Source organism: Stigmatopora argus, chromosome 22, assembly GCF_051989625.1.
Source record: "Stigmatopora argus isolate UIUO_Sarg chromosome 22, RoL_Sarg_1.0, whole genome shotgun sequence".
Lineage (NCBI taxonomy): Eukaryota > Metazoa > Chordata > Actinopteri > Syngnathiformes > Syngnathidae > Stigmatopora > Stigmatopora argus.
In genome coordinates, this window is record NC_135408.1 from 4236597 (window position 1) to 4250000 (window position 13404).

The 13404-nt window shown below is 41.2% G+C and overlaps 3 protein-coding genes across 14 annotated transcripts in view; 2 read left to right on the top strand and 1 right to left on the bottom strand.

The window, feature by feature from the left end:
- nrg2a (neuregulin 2a) overlaps positions 1 to 4077 on the top strand; it is a 75576-nt gene extending 71499 nt beyond the window's left edge. For all 8 annotated transcript variants that reach the window (XM_077591846.1, XM_077591845.1, XM_077591850.1 and 5 more), the window contains 4 exons: positions 89 to 212; positions 333 to 460; positions 539 to 757; positions 2863 to 4077. In XM_077591846.1, the coding sequence (XP_077447972.1) occupies positions 89 to 212; positions 333 to 460; positions 539 to 757; positions 2863 to 3523 (1132 nt within the window). In that variant the 3' untranslated portion in view covers positions 3524 to 4077. The remainder of the gene's footprint in view (positions 1 to 88; positions 213 to 332; positions 461 to 538; positions 758 to 2862) is intronic.
- A 2337-nt stretch (positions 4078 to 6414) lies between these two features.
- LOC144067843 (neurexin-2-like) overlaps positions 6415 to 13404 on the top strand; it is a 163873-nt gene continuing 156883 nt past the window's right edge. For all 3 annotated transcript variants that reach the window (XM_077591839.1, XM_077591840.1, XM_077591841.1), the window contains exons 1-2: positions 6415 to 6605; positions 7589 to 7678. The gene's annotated coding sequence lies outside the window, so the exon portion shown is untranslated. The remainder of the gene's footprint in view (positions 6606 to 7588; positions 7679 to 13404) is intronic.
- Positions 7148 to 13360, bottom strand: slc22a6l (solute carrier family 22 member 6, like). Of its 3 annotated transcripts, none has more exons than XM_077591856.1 (11): positions 13142 to 13360; positions 11657 to 11967; positions 11478 to 11581; positions 11198 to 11352; positions 10949 to 11117; positions 10297 to 10420; positions 10089 to 10204; positions 9792 to 10006; positions 8469 to 8577; positions 7561 to 7764; positions 7148 to 7487 (listed from the first exon to the last, which is right to left on the bottom strand). In XM_077591856.1, exons 2-11 carry the CDS (start codon positions 11957 to 11959, stop codon positions 7400 to 7402), a joined length of 1587 nt encoding a protein of 528 aa, XP_077447982.1. In that variant the 5' UTR covers positions 11960 to 11967; positions 13142 to 13360; the 3' UTR covers positions 7148 to 7399. The 3 variants fall into 3 exon arrangements, with proteins under 3 accessions (XP_077447982.1, XP_077447981.1, XP_077447983.1); XM_077591855.1 differs by having other exon boundaries at positions 11657 to 12129; XM_077591857.1 differs by lacking the exons at positions 7148 to 7487; positions 8469 to 8577 and having other exon boundaries at positions 7567 to 7764; positions 11657 to 12129.

A 13404-nucleotide genomic window follows, 5' to 3' on the forward strand; every position in this document is an offset into this window, starting at 1 on the left:
GTAAGTTCTTTTCCAAAATGCACAGCAAAGTCAATCACAGTACGCATTCAGAATACCGTACGGAAAGTGACAAAGAATTTCTCTCAAGGAAACAAAGAAAGAAGATGCACAATCATTTGAGACAGAACATGTGTCCAGAACACCCCAATCGGAACCTAGCTAACGGACCCAATCACCCAGGACCAGGACCAGAAGAAATCCCAATGGTAGACGTGAGTGACCCATGACAGATATCTTTGTATACATTTTGATAAGTTAACCCGTAGAACTCCCCCAACTTTCCTATCAAAATTGAGACACAATGCAATGAAACATGCTCTATTTCAACCCAGTACATATCAAAGAATATCCCGGCAACCGAACGAGTCATACGGCCTGCAACAGAAGGATCCTTCCCTGTCAGTCACACCTCTTCCAGATCTCACAATTCTTCCACACGTGCCCATTCATCAACTCATAGGTGAGTTTATAAAGCGCGCCGAGGCCAAAAGACTAGACATGTTTTCAAATGCGCCTGGTGCCGTTTATGTTCTTTCAGACCCGAAGAGCGGACGTGGAGCCTGGAACATTCGGACAGTGTCCTTTCTGACTCGCCTGGGATGATGTCATCATCAGTGGGGACCAGTAAATGCAGCAGCCCCGCATGCATGGAGGCAAGGGCCCGGCGGGCTGCACACTGCGCTTACAATGACCCCCATCGGCCCGCCCTGCAATATGGGAACTCATTTGACTCTCTCGACTCTCCACACAGCGAAAGGTGAGCCACTGTGGCACATTATTAGAAATCTTGACAATCACATTTGTCACATTGTGTTTTGTGGTTAGGACTGCAGCTATTGATTTTTTTAAGTAATGGATTATTATACATTATAAGCATTGAGGCGTTATCTATAAACTTCTGTAATCTTTAAACTTTGCTTAACGGAGCTAAAAATGAATGACCACAGCTCAACATATCAACATAAATGCACATCAAAAATGTTGTCCTCATACGTTAGCAACTCATTAGACATCAATGAAAAATATTTGTGATATTTTAGAAGAATGACGTCAAGATTGGACAAGTTATGTCGTATTTACTGTGCTATGCATCCTCCCAAATCAGTTAAACAAAATACAACACTTTCAAAACAATTCACTACAAAGCCATTCTAAGTAAATTAATCACGATGCATATTTTTTTTGAATCCCATTATTCGATTTAATCAATTTATTGTTGCAGCACTATTTGTGACTTTCCCTTCCAAAGTGGCCGCGTAGAGGTTGACTTCGGTGCGGGCAGCCGCGGGCTCGATTCTCGCTGGTGACGGTATGATTGAGGGTGCGTGTAGTTGTTTGTCTCTCTGTGTGCCCTGCGACGAAAGCAACAGTCTTATTGACACTTGTTTAATGCAGCAGAGCCTGCAGAACTGATTGTGAAGGCCTTGAGGCAGATTTCTGACCCTGCCAACAAATAATGGCTGAAATGTGATTGGTTAAATGTTTCAATATGAAAACACTCAACTGGAAGCAGTGCAACCAGGGGGGAAAGCAATGAAAGGAAGCTAACAGACAATTTGGAATTATTTAATAAGTATTGATGGACAAAATATAACATATGATTCAGATTTTTCTTAGGCCAGCAGAGAAGGCCTTGAAGGCCCTGACGGCCCACCAGTGACAGTAAGAACCCACATTGTATGTGCACATGAATCAAGCCTCAAATTGCAAAGCGCAGCTGATTACGTAAGATCCCTTGACATCCCCTCAGAGTCCAGCAACAAATAACTTGAGCCTAGTCCTTTATGGCAACAGCTACTGCATCAGCAAAGTCAGCACTACTGTGGAGACGTCTCAGGCGAACTTGGCGTTAGCGTATAGAGCTTCCTAAAGGCTCACCACACTTCAAAGAGCCACAGATGCTCCATCAGCGAAATGAAACTTCCGCCAAGTTGTCTCTCAAATGCATTCTGTGGGTTTAATAGCTGAAAATGACTCCCAGATCCAATACGAAGGTTGGATTAAAAAAAAAAGAAAGCTAAACGAGATCACCATAAGAATAAAAATATAATCCTTGCTCCACTGCCAATTACAAGTGCATGAAAATAACAAAGGTTGCAAAGGTTTTGAGTTTCAAATTAGGGCATTGTAATGTGCTGTTAAATACTTTAGCATTAGCTCAGGTTTAACAGCACTAATTAAAAACCATAATCGTTTCTATACATTGAAAAAAAAAAAGCTCCATCTGTAATCCATCAGTGTCACCTAAAATATCTGTTAAAAGAATTAATGAAAAAAGAAGTTGACCTTTAATAGATCCCGAGGGAACATCAGTGTGATGATGATGATGTTAACACAGCTGGATCGCAGCTGTGTTATGCAATTTAAACACCTCTCAATTAACAAGCAACACGTGTATATATTTTTCTGTGGGGGCATCAACAAAGAAAATCTTTTTTTTTATTAATTTATTCATTTTTGTGCATTTTTTGGGGGAGGGGCATTGAGAAAAAAATGTTTTTAATAAAATCTGTAAATGCTCTCTTTATTATTATTTACAAAAGAGGTTTAGAGCCACTAAAGAAAAGGAAAGTGGCCAAGATTTTGCCTTTTAATCTCAGAATTTTGACTTTACATTTATCATTCTGACTTTTGAGATTAAAGTCAGAATATTGGCCATCTCTCTTTTCTCAGTCTTCTTCCGTAATTATTAGATTTATGATAATATTTTTTTAGGTGTATTTCCTTTTTTGTAATTATTTTTTGGAAAAAAAAGCTTTTAAATGTCAATAACTATTCTGCCTGTTTTACTAACTACAACAACACACCACCTCAGAATACTGGCAATGAATGAATTTCATTTGTCTTTTTCCCTCCCGCCAGATACGTGTCAGCCCTAACGACACCGTCCCGTCTGTCGCCAGTGGATTTCCATTACTCCTTGCCCCCGCAGGTGCTTACCTTCCAGATCACCTCGCCCAACGCCAATCACGCCATGTCCCTCCCCCCCGCCGTCCGCAACCCGTACCCCCTGGAAGACAACCAGCCTCTGCTACGTCGCTATCAAGTGCCCCTCCACGACGCCCAGTTCCAGGAGGCCTACCGGCAGCAGCGGCGTTCCTACCCCGCCGACGGCAGGGGAGGCCTGCCCTGCGGCCCCTACCGGCCGGCGGACGACGAAGACTACGAGACCACCCAGGAGTACCTCTCCTCTCGGGAGCAACCAAAGAGAAGCGGGTCGGGCGCCCCCGACCGGCGGCGATGGAGGAGATCCAGACTGAACGGCCACGTGGCCCCACGCGGATACGAGGCCTCCTGGGACTACGGCTCTCGGAGCTGCCTAACAGGAAGCGAGTCGGAGGAGGACGGCGAGAGCACGCCCTTCCTCAGTATGCAGAACATGAACGCCGTGGTTGAGCCCTCCACCATCTACAGGCCGGCGGACAGTCGGACTCCTCTCTCGTCGGGGCGGCTCAGTGCGCACGGCAACGTGCAAACAAGACTTACACACTCCCGCTCCAAAGCGGACACCACAACCCATTAAGAGAGTGATCACGAACCCAGAAAAAAAGTCAATATAGTATAGACCTGCATCTATAAGAAATATTTTTATTTTATATAACTGACAGATATTCTAAACAAATGAAATATTTATTTTCATTTTAGCAAAAGTTGTCTACTAGTTAACAGCAAAGACTTTTTTATAGGGAAAACTCTATTTATATGTACATTTTGATTTACAGCATAAAAAAAGATGTGCCGGTTTTTCACAATGTAAAAAAACAAAAAACAAAAAAAAGGAAAAAAAATAGAGTAATATTGTGGTGCCTTTTGCTGTTTGCCGATGCCAGAGGGCCAGTGGAGGTTTTTGTAGCCTTTCTTATACAGACGCCTCATTTTTATACACTTTTCCTTTCTTTCCAAGTTGCACCCCACTGGAACCCCCTACCATATACTGCGACATAAACCACTTTCATCACAACGTCTATGTTTACATCAATGTTATATCACTCACTTTTAGGCTTTCTAATTGGAGATCCAAAAGAATGAATAGTCTATCACATACCTGTCAACCTCTGCCGATAACTGCCCTTATAAATGATTATGATTCCCCTTACAAACCCCCCAAAAAACCTTACAAACACCGTACGAGTCGTACGGTGTTTGTAAGGTTTTTTGGGGGGTTGGTAAGGGGAATCATAATCATTTATAAGGGCAGTTATCGGCAGAGGTTGACAGGTATGCTATCATTCCCAAAGTGGGTCACTTTGGCCATCTAATTTGCGGGGCTCCGCGTGAAATTCAAGTGTACTTTGGAGTCGTATGTGCGTCTCACTGCTCTCGTAGTATGATTTTGGTGGCGTCGACCACGCACGTTTGCCAGGGCACATCAAACAGATGGGGTGTCTCCTTCAGCACCACTCAGTAGGCGCAGGTGAAGCTGCGGTAGTGTGTTAAGTTAAGCAGGTCATTGCTTGATGTGTTTACAGTTACGCCCCCTTTCCCCTTTCCTTAAGTCCCCCCTAACTCCCAGCCACACTCCCACCTCTCCTGCAGGCTCCCCTCATTTTAGCCTTTTATGAGCCTCACAAATACTAGATTGCTTGGCACAGGGTGACCCCTGCCATTCGAGGTGGTGGGCAAAACAACAAGACAGCATCTGTTTTCACTCAACTCCCTAACCCCCTTTTCCTTAAAACTCTCCCCCACCATCCTCCTGTGTCCATTCTAGTTTTTGTGGTCTCTAATAGAGGCCACGCAGTGTCTCAGGATTTCCACTTTGCTCCCCACCTTCCCCCAGTTAAGTCTGTTTCGGACCTCGATGCACTCGTACCCCGATAGAAAGTCAGGAGGGAGGAAAGCAAACGAGACGACGCGAGTGGAATAGCTGTGAAAGAGATCATCCGATGCAAAAATATGCAAACTTTCTATTTTGCTGTTTGATTTTCTAAGAGGTGTCGCCTGTAGTGTAGAATGAAACAACACAATATATCCGTCGATGCATATTTAACAGTTATTTTTCTTCGTAGAACTACACACACACACACAAAAGCCATCTATCGAGTTTTGTGCACATACTTATTTTATCACTCGATTTAGTGCGCTTCACTTTTACATGCACAAACCCGGTAATGTCAAGTAGCATCCTAATAGTGTCTCCTCCGATAGTACTGTGTATCTACCGCTTTGTCTTATTGACAGATTTAGTCAGATCAAATTCAACCTGATGCAAGGAATCCAAAACCTTCAAGCCCCCACAAAATTCACAAAATTTGGAAGAAAATGTTCTGTCACTGTTGGTATTTTGCTATTAAGCATTAAAAAAAGATCATGATTGATCCCCACCCCTTTTTGCTATGTGGTAATTGCACAGTGGTCATTTTATGAGGAACGTTTTTTTTTTTGTTACATGTTACTTGCAGGCAATTCCACTATCCCTGTCTTCTAAATCTCCTCTTTTGATTTATGTGATACTGTTGAGGTCTTACCAGGCATGCCCTGTTGCAGTCTCCTCTTTTTTTTCCATTCGAAGACCCACTTCCACCGGATCCCCCCCTGGCTTGAAACTCTTCCTCTGCATGTCCTTGTGGTAAAGGTTAGATGGGTGCATGGTTCAAAATAAAAGGAGGAAAAAAAGAAAAGCAGCAGGAAACTCTGTCCCGTCGGTGAAAATGTATTTCATTTAACATTCAGCAATATAAAAAAAAAATAACCAAAACACACACGTCATTAAACGAAATAAAACAAAACAATGTGAGATTGTCATAGATTGTAAAATAAAATGGTTCCATCTGTTCATATAGGAAAATAAATCTTACTACATATCATTTTATGATGTAGTTATTTCTGCAGAAATCTTTGCTCTGCATCTTTTTTTTCTTGCCAGAATGCGAATAACATTATAATATAGTGATTGGCAATTATTAAATGTACATGTACTATTGGAAAAAAATGATTCAGTCTCCATATTTACACACATCTTGAGCGATTTCTACTAAAAAGGTTAAAGCTTATTTTAAATATAGTGTTCAGGTACCACCTTTTATTTGCTCAACACTATTAAAATCTGCTCAAGAACATTAAATCTTATCTGGTAATTACATAACCTGTTTTTCAAGTAGACGGCTATATTGAGTAATTAGTGGTATTAAATACTAATTGTTTGGTTTGTAGCTGGTTAGACAAATATTGATTGATTGATTGATATATTTTTTGTTTATATATATTATATATACAATAAATAAGTGAACAGAACATCACACTTTATCCTAGAAAAATAGTAAAGCTATATTTTAAGAGATAAGACTAGAATCAGATGCAAGCACCGGTACAATGTAGTCATCATTGCAATATAGCAGAAATACGCAAGATGTCACTGTTCATACATTTAAAAAAAAAAATGCCACCGCCTGTCAACAATTTCAACAATCAAAACACATGTGGAAGGTGGAAAACTCCTTGAATGAGTATGTAATTTCCACCGGAAAAAAATGAGGGTGACGAAAGGACCTGGAGACTGTTTTACCTGCTTTGGCGTTTTTATTAACTCTGTTCATGTTTAAAATGTAACTTAAAATGAAGCTTGAAGAAGGAGTGGCATCTGCAATGTTCACCATGAACCTGAGGTTAGTGAAGAGAGCAAACTTATGTTACTCCAAATGTGCTTGCATTATATGGCTTGTTGCAGCAAATTTCAAACTGACTTTTGTTTGACAAAGGAAAGATAATGGTGGTGCTTGATCTGCATTTTGTAACACAGCTGAACATCATTCATTCACTTTATGTGCTGCTTTATATCTTAAGGGTTGGGGATTACAACTAACTTAAATGGAAGATATTATAGATGCAATAAGAAGAAAAACCCACAGTTGCAACAAGGCCACTTCTACACAAGAAGGACACTCTGGGATGGTTAACTAATTACCAGGGCTTTAATCTAATATTTGATTGACACTCAATTGAAATAACTTGCTCAAGTGATCTCCCAACCGAATCAGTTTTTATCTGATGTTTTGTGTGGTCATTGTGCATTGGAACCGCTCAAAAGAACTCAAAGTCAAGTGTCTGTCATTGTGCGCATGGTAGGGAATAGATTGGGGTTTCATGTTCACTGCAGAACAATCAATAACACTGTACAATTTATACAAAAACAATATAGGCTGTAAAATGATTTTCATTACATACATTTAATATTTCTGCTGATTTTAAATGCAAAACAGTAATTCCCCAGCATCACATAAGTCCTTGATGCTACAATTAATGAGTAGATGAGTAGATAATTGTCACAATTTAACTGTCTAACTAACAACAGTCTTGAGAATAAAGTAAAATCAATATTAAAAAAAAGACTGCAGACACAGCAGCACCCATTCAATTTCAATAAACATGCAAGCTAATCAGTTCTACAATTTCACTGCTTTCACACAACTGGCTTGAGGAGATTTGCCTGTGTGTCTTGTAGATTGCCTGCTTCCTTTGTTGGCCTTTTGGAGACTCTCCCAGAGCCTCTGTAATGAAAGCAAACAATTCATGCTCAGCTCAATGGAGATTTATTTTTTTTCAGCTGATGTGTCCCTTTACCTGTCCTCTACATCTTGTATTGTGTCAGGAAGTGGCGACCCAAGCGTTTCAGGGAGGAATATGGCAGCCAGGCCACTGAGGATAGGAGCTCCCCCGTAGATCAAACCCGGCAGCCAAGGTATGTAATCACCACTCAAAAGCACCATGGGGGCCACCATGGCCCCCGCACGAGCCACCATGGATACCAGTCCCATTCCATTCTGACTGAGGTTCAAATATGTCAAATTACCTTCATGGGTTTATGCAATCTACCTTTATTAAAACCACTATGTTAATCTTTAGCTCCTAACTTGAACGCTGACATTTAGTTTAACGCACACTGCCAATCATAAACAATTTCCATCCATTTCACTGGTTTATGAGTAATCAATAATAAACAGAGGCACGGTGGCAGAGTGATTAGCACCTTGATCTCACAGTTCTGAGATCTCTGGGTAGTCCGTTTTCCTCCCGGATCCCCCCCAAAAATGATTGATCGCCTGGTTATTCACTCTAAATTTTCCTTAGGTTTGAGTGTGCGAATGGTTGTTTGTCTTATTGTGCGCTGTGATTGGCTGGCAACCAATTCAGGGTGGAAGCTGCCCACAGTTGCCTGGGATAGAAAAATGAATGAATGCGCCATAGTAACAGGCGACCCTGGACTGGTCGCTAGACAATCAAGCTTGCAAACCCGAGCGTTAGTCTTCACAACGGAGCTGTCTTACACACCGTCGTTAGACATAATATAATTTGAAGCATTATGTAATCAGTCGGAGTAGCCTGTCAGTCCAATTATCCTGCACAAATAGCCAAGGAGAAAAGTGCTCAGCGGAGGTTGTTAATGAGCTTAAGTCCCAGTGTACACGGGCAAAATAAAAACAAAGTTTTTCCGGCAAAGTCACGTCTGACAGGAAGTCCCTACGACTTACCGAATTATGGTGGGGAAGAGCTCGCCGGAGTAAAGATAACAGCAGTTGAAGGAAGCAGCCAGGCAACCTTTACCCACCACAGCCAGGCATGTGCGCAGCGTTTGCTGATCTGCCGTGGAGTTATTTGGGGAAGCAGGAAAGTGAGGCAGTGAGAAAATGCATTTCCATTGACAGCTGTAGGCGTCCAATCCAATTTTGACTGGGAGAGTTGACAGCGCCCAGGTGGTCAATTGATTGATTGGGCATGTCTTGCCATCAGTGGCAGCCATTCATTCATTTTCCAATCCACTTAGCTTCACGGAGGGCCTCATATTGGGGGACCTGGGTTCAAATCCACGTTGGGCCGCCTGTGTGGAGTTTGCATGTTCTCCTTGGGCCTGTGTGGGTTTTCTCCGGGTACTCCGGTTTCCTCCCACATTCCAAACACATGCATGGTATTCTGATTGGACACTCTAAATTGCCCCTATGTATGAGTGTGAATTTGAATGGTTGTTTGTCTCCTTGTGCCCTGTGATTGGCTGGCCACCAATTAAGGGTGTCCCCCGCTCTGGCCCGATGTCAGATGGGATGGGCTCCAGCACCCCCGGTGACCCTATTGAGGATAAAGCGGTTCAGAAAATGAGATGAGACTTAGCTTCACAAGGGTCGCGCGGCGTACTGACAATTGCAGGGTGCAGTGGTAGCCTATCAGTAAAATGTTGTTGGTTTAAAGTTTTCAAACATGTATTTTTGATAAAAAAAATAATTCTGAAGTCTTAAGATCACATTTTTTTACCTGCATCTCGGATGCGTCACCTGCAATAAAATTTTACTTTTTTTCAGTAACCAGCAGAGGACGTAACTAAAGTATCCAATTGGGTTAGGTTTATTACCAGTGAGCCAGTATATTTAGTACATTTTTAGGCAGTGGAATCATGACTTCTCTTTAATCATTAAGCAATGGTGATGTTAATGGGAAAATAAAGTAATGAATCTAGAGTTATAGCTTACTAGTACTTTGTATCACACTGTAATTTCTTTTTTAATCATTTAAAATTGTACATTAGTTTGTATTGTATTGGAAATTTACCCACAGTTTGCTTGTGGGTGAAATCTGATCTGTGATTTAATACTGCCTAAAAATACTAAAACTTTGCAGTATATTTGTTTCAGCCCAAGAATAATCTGTTTGGTTATGTGATTTAGATTTTTGCATATGCAAAATTCAGAATGAGATCGTTTTGACCGAATCACATAATTCATTCCCAAAATAAGATGTTTCAACATATCCATCCTTAATGTATTGTATGGGGGGACGTGCAAAAGTAAAACAGTATTTCATACCGTGAGCTACCATTAGGTTGAGCAGCACCATGATTCCGGCAATGATAAGTGCACCGCTCTGGGATGGACGGCGTCCAATGAAACTCATGGTGATTGTAATGATGACCTTGGCTGGGATGTCCACAGCCCCAAAGATGACTTGGATTAAGTAGAAGTCCACCCCAAACTTCTGGAGGTCCATTGCTAGCCCATAGTAGGCAAAGCTTGTTGAAAGCCTGCGAAAAGGAAAGAAGGAAATCTTTTTGAAATGTTGCCGCTTGAATCCAATCCAAAGTCATTGTGCGAGTGTTTGCTCACCAGACAGCGCTGAGGCAGATTGTCATCGACCTCATGGTGGGAGTGCGAAACAGATCCAAGACATTGTAGGAGCCCTGTGAGCATGTCATTTCTTTCTTCATGGACTCCTGCACCATCTTTATGCAAAGGAAAAGTCATCTTAACTGCAATTCGACTGCTGAATTCAACGCCAAAAAATGGAGCTATGAACCGTAGCATTTCCACCTACCTTGATGTCTATTTTGTCTCCTTCCTCACAGCGGCCGTTTATTTTTGCCACACTTTTGAGGTTCTTGACAGCACCCTCATAATTGTGGCTGAGGACCAGCCATCTTGAAGATTCATGAAACCACCTGTATGATTGCACTTTTTTTTTACAGTCGCAATATCATCAAGACGTTATCATGAGTCCAACAGACCACCTTTGTAAAGAATTCTGCCGATATTAAAATCATAATTTTGAGTTTTGATTCCCACATTCATGAATTTATGGTTCCGATTTTAAGGAGAAAAATAAATTCACATTGAGAAAAATGATAAAGCAATTAAATTGGAATGGTTATACTTTAATTTTGGATTTCAGAAAGGGTTAAAGTACCCCCCCCCCCCTCTCACACAATGTATGGAGCAATCTCTATCTCAAAACATACCTTTAACACAGCACTTGTTTCAATGACAACTCAATATACATACACTGATTATAAAAATAATTGGCAACTACTGAAAACCGAGGGTGTTAAAAATTTAAAAAAAAATCAACACTGACTAATAGCTTAGAAAAACAAGCTTGATTTCTATTTAGGCTATTTTACTCCAGCAGTGGACATGACTGCACTGTGTGCCAACAGTTTATTCATTAGTACAACTTTGAAGACTCTCACCATGAGTAGATGAAGAAAACATAGAAGGGTGAAGACGCAGCCAAGGTCAACCACCTCCAGTCCCGGATAAAGTAAGCAATGGCCGCCTGGAGTAACTGTCCCAGCGTGTAACAGTATCCTGTGAGAGTTCCCACTCCGGTCCGCACGTGGGTCGGGATCCACTCCACAACTTTCATCAAAGAAAAACAGAATTTCGCCTGGCCCTTTGCTTTAGACACATATACTTCCTAGTCAAACCGAATCATTTACTGAGTGAAAAGGTGTTGAGGCCCAGGCCTGATAGAGCCATTCCACAAGCAAAACGGCATAGGCAGAAGATAGGAAAGGATGTGGCGAAGGCGGCGCACGTCCCGGCCACCGCCATCAGAAGGTGAGAAACGATCAAGAGGATCCGTCGTCCGAATCTGAAATTATAGGATAGAGTCACTATTGTCCATGAGCTGCGTGTTTGTCACTCAGAAGAGAAATGTCAGAAATGATAAGAAGTGATAAGTGTGTTGACAACAGATCAATTGAAATTCTTCTTTACTTGTCAGCAAGACATCCCAAGACAACGGATCCCACAAGAACACCTCCCATGTAGATGGTTTGTCCCATTTGCTTCAAAGAGCGCAGATCGCACACCAAATCCCACTGAGCACACAGTTCAAAATCTTGTGAACTCCCACGTCGAGACTAAAAATACTACACGTCCAAGAAATGCCTCACCTCCGCTATGATGCTGGAGGTCATCCCGCTCATGTTATAGGACCATCCGTCAGTGCATCCCTGGAGGCTTACATCAAATTCCTCCAGTTGCTCTTGTTTTAAAGAGCCGTTCTTGTCCAGGAGGTGCCACTGTGGAGAAATGTAGCGCTGGCAGCTCTGATGCTTTCCTGTTTGGTCCAAAGGCACCGTGACTGTTAGAATGTCTCGTGGGCTGAGCTGTAGCTTAGAGATGTTTGCGTGTGCGCTGCAGTAGTGAGGAGGCACGGCAGCCACGAAATTTTGCAACAGGTTATGACTGGCCATCAGTAGCACTGGAATACAGAGCAGGGTCACGTGAACGATCTGAAAGCGGCCTGTGCTGCCCACCTGCTCTAAAAGGTCACCAAATGCCATTTTCCACCCTTTAAGTCTCCGGTTAACCTAAAAAAGCATGTTCTTTTACACTGTCGTCACGATGAACATTCCCTCAGCATCTGCGAACATCAGAAAAACATTGACCATTCATTTTGGTGATTTAAAAAAATAATAATAATATATTTAATGCATATGCAGTACAAGTTCCACTATCGCAAGATTTGTCACACTAATTTAATGATAGAATCTTGTCAAAGATTATTCAAAATAAATGACCAAGACTAAAACACATCCAGAACTATTGAAATTGTACTACAATAAAAATTTACCTCTAGAATTGTAATCAGAAGCAAGAATTCCAGCATAAAGCACATGACTCGATAAAATACAGTTGCCGTACGACGAGATAGTATTCGAAATTGAAATTGATTCAGAGGGGGAAGTAAGTCCTAAATAACATGATCTAATACAATCTCCTATTGAATTCAATAAAGTAGCCCTTGAGATCACAGTGTGGCTTTAAGGTAATAACAAAAAAAAATCTATACATATGAAAAAGTTGTAAGTTTTCATCTTGGTGGCCATTTAACAGTTTATTCCAAATAACTAAATAGGAAAAAAATGTTGATTTGATAACGAAATTAAACACTGACGTTTTAAGTTGTGGAAAAATAGATTTAAGTTGAATATGTAAAGAATGAATGAGACACGGGTCAAAAGTTTACCTCAACTACTTGTCAATGGGATTAATCAGTGGTCCTAAAACAAGCAGTTGTATGCTGACTCATTCAACCAGAGTTTGAATTTGACGGGTTAACTTTGAAAACAGCTTTTGCCCCAGCTGACCCCATGGCTAAGGTGTGTTCACATGTGCATCCACATTATCTCAGTTGTTTGCATTGTATTTGATTTAGCTGAGTTGTACATGCTGCAGGCCACCTTAAAAACACCCTTTAAATTCTATATGAGACTTTTTACAATATCTAAAGCATTTCATATGGTGATTCCCATTTTATTCTGAACAGATTGTATCGATTTCCTGTGCAATTGACTCCAAATATGAACATTTGAATAATACCAGCATTATAGCAGATTATATGTTACATTTGAATCACATGTAATTGCCCTTACCTGCAAAATGAGAAGGATTGTAGTTTTTCAGCACATGCACACTTTCCTTGAAATCTTCCACGAGACCATTAACGCAAATAAAAATCTACGTGAAAGGGTAAAAAATCAAATGATGATAAATTAGAGTGCAGCTGCATTGTAATGCAAATCTCTCAAATTCCAGTGATTTTGGAAAATGCTATTGAGCCAGCCGCACAAGGTCTTAGTGACCCCGCTCACTTAAAGACGGAGTTTTAACGCCCACTTTGCTGAATAGGATCAAA

Coding starts and splice junctions, on each gene's coding strand:
- slc22a6l (XM_077591855.1), bottom strand. CDS start 12,049: ATGGCATTTGGTGACCTTTTAGAGCAGGTGGGCAGCACAGGCCGCTTT. Junction 11,118..11,197: donor CCTCAACACCTTTTCACTCA/GTAAATGATTCG, acceptor CTTTGATGAAAG/TTGTGGAGTGGATCCCGACC. Junction 7,765..8,468: donor CTCTTCCCCACCATAATTCG/GTAAGTCGTAGG, acceptor TTTGAACCTCAG/TCAGAATGGAATGGGACTGG.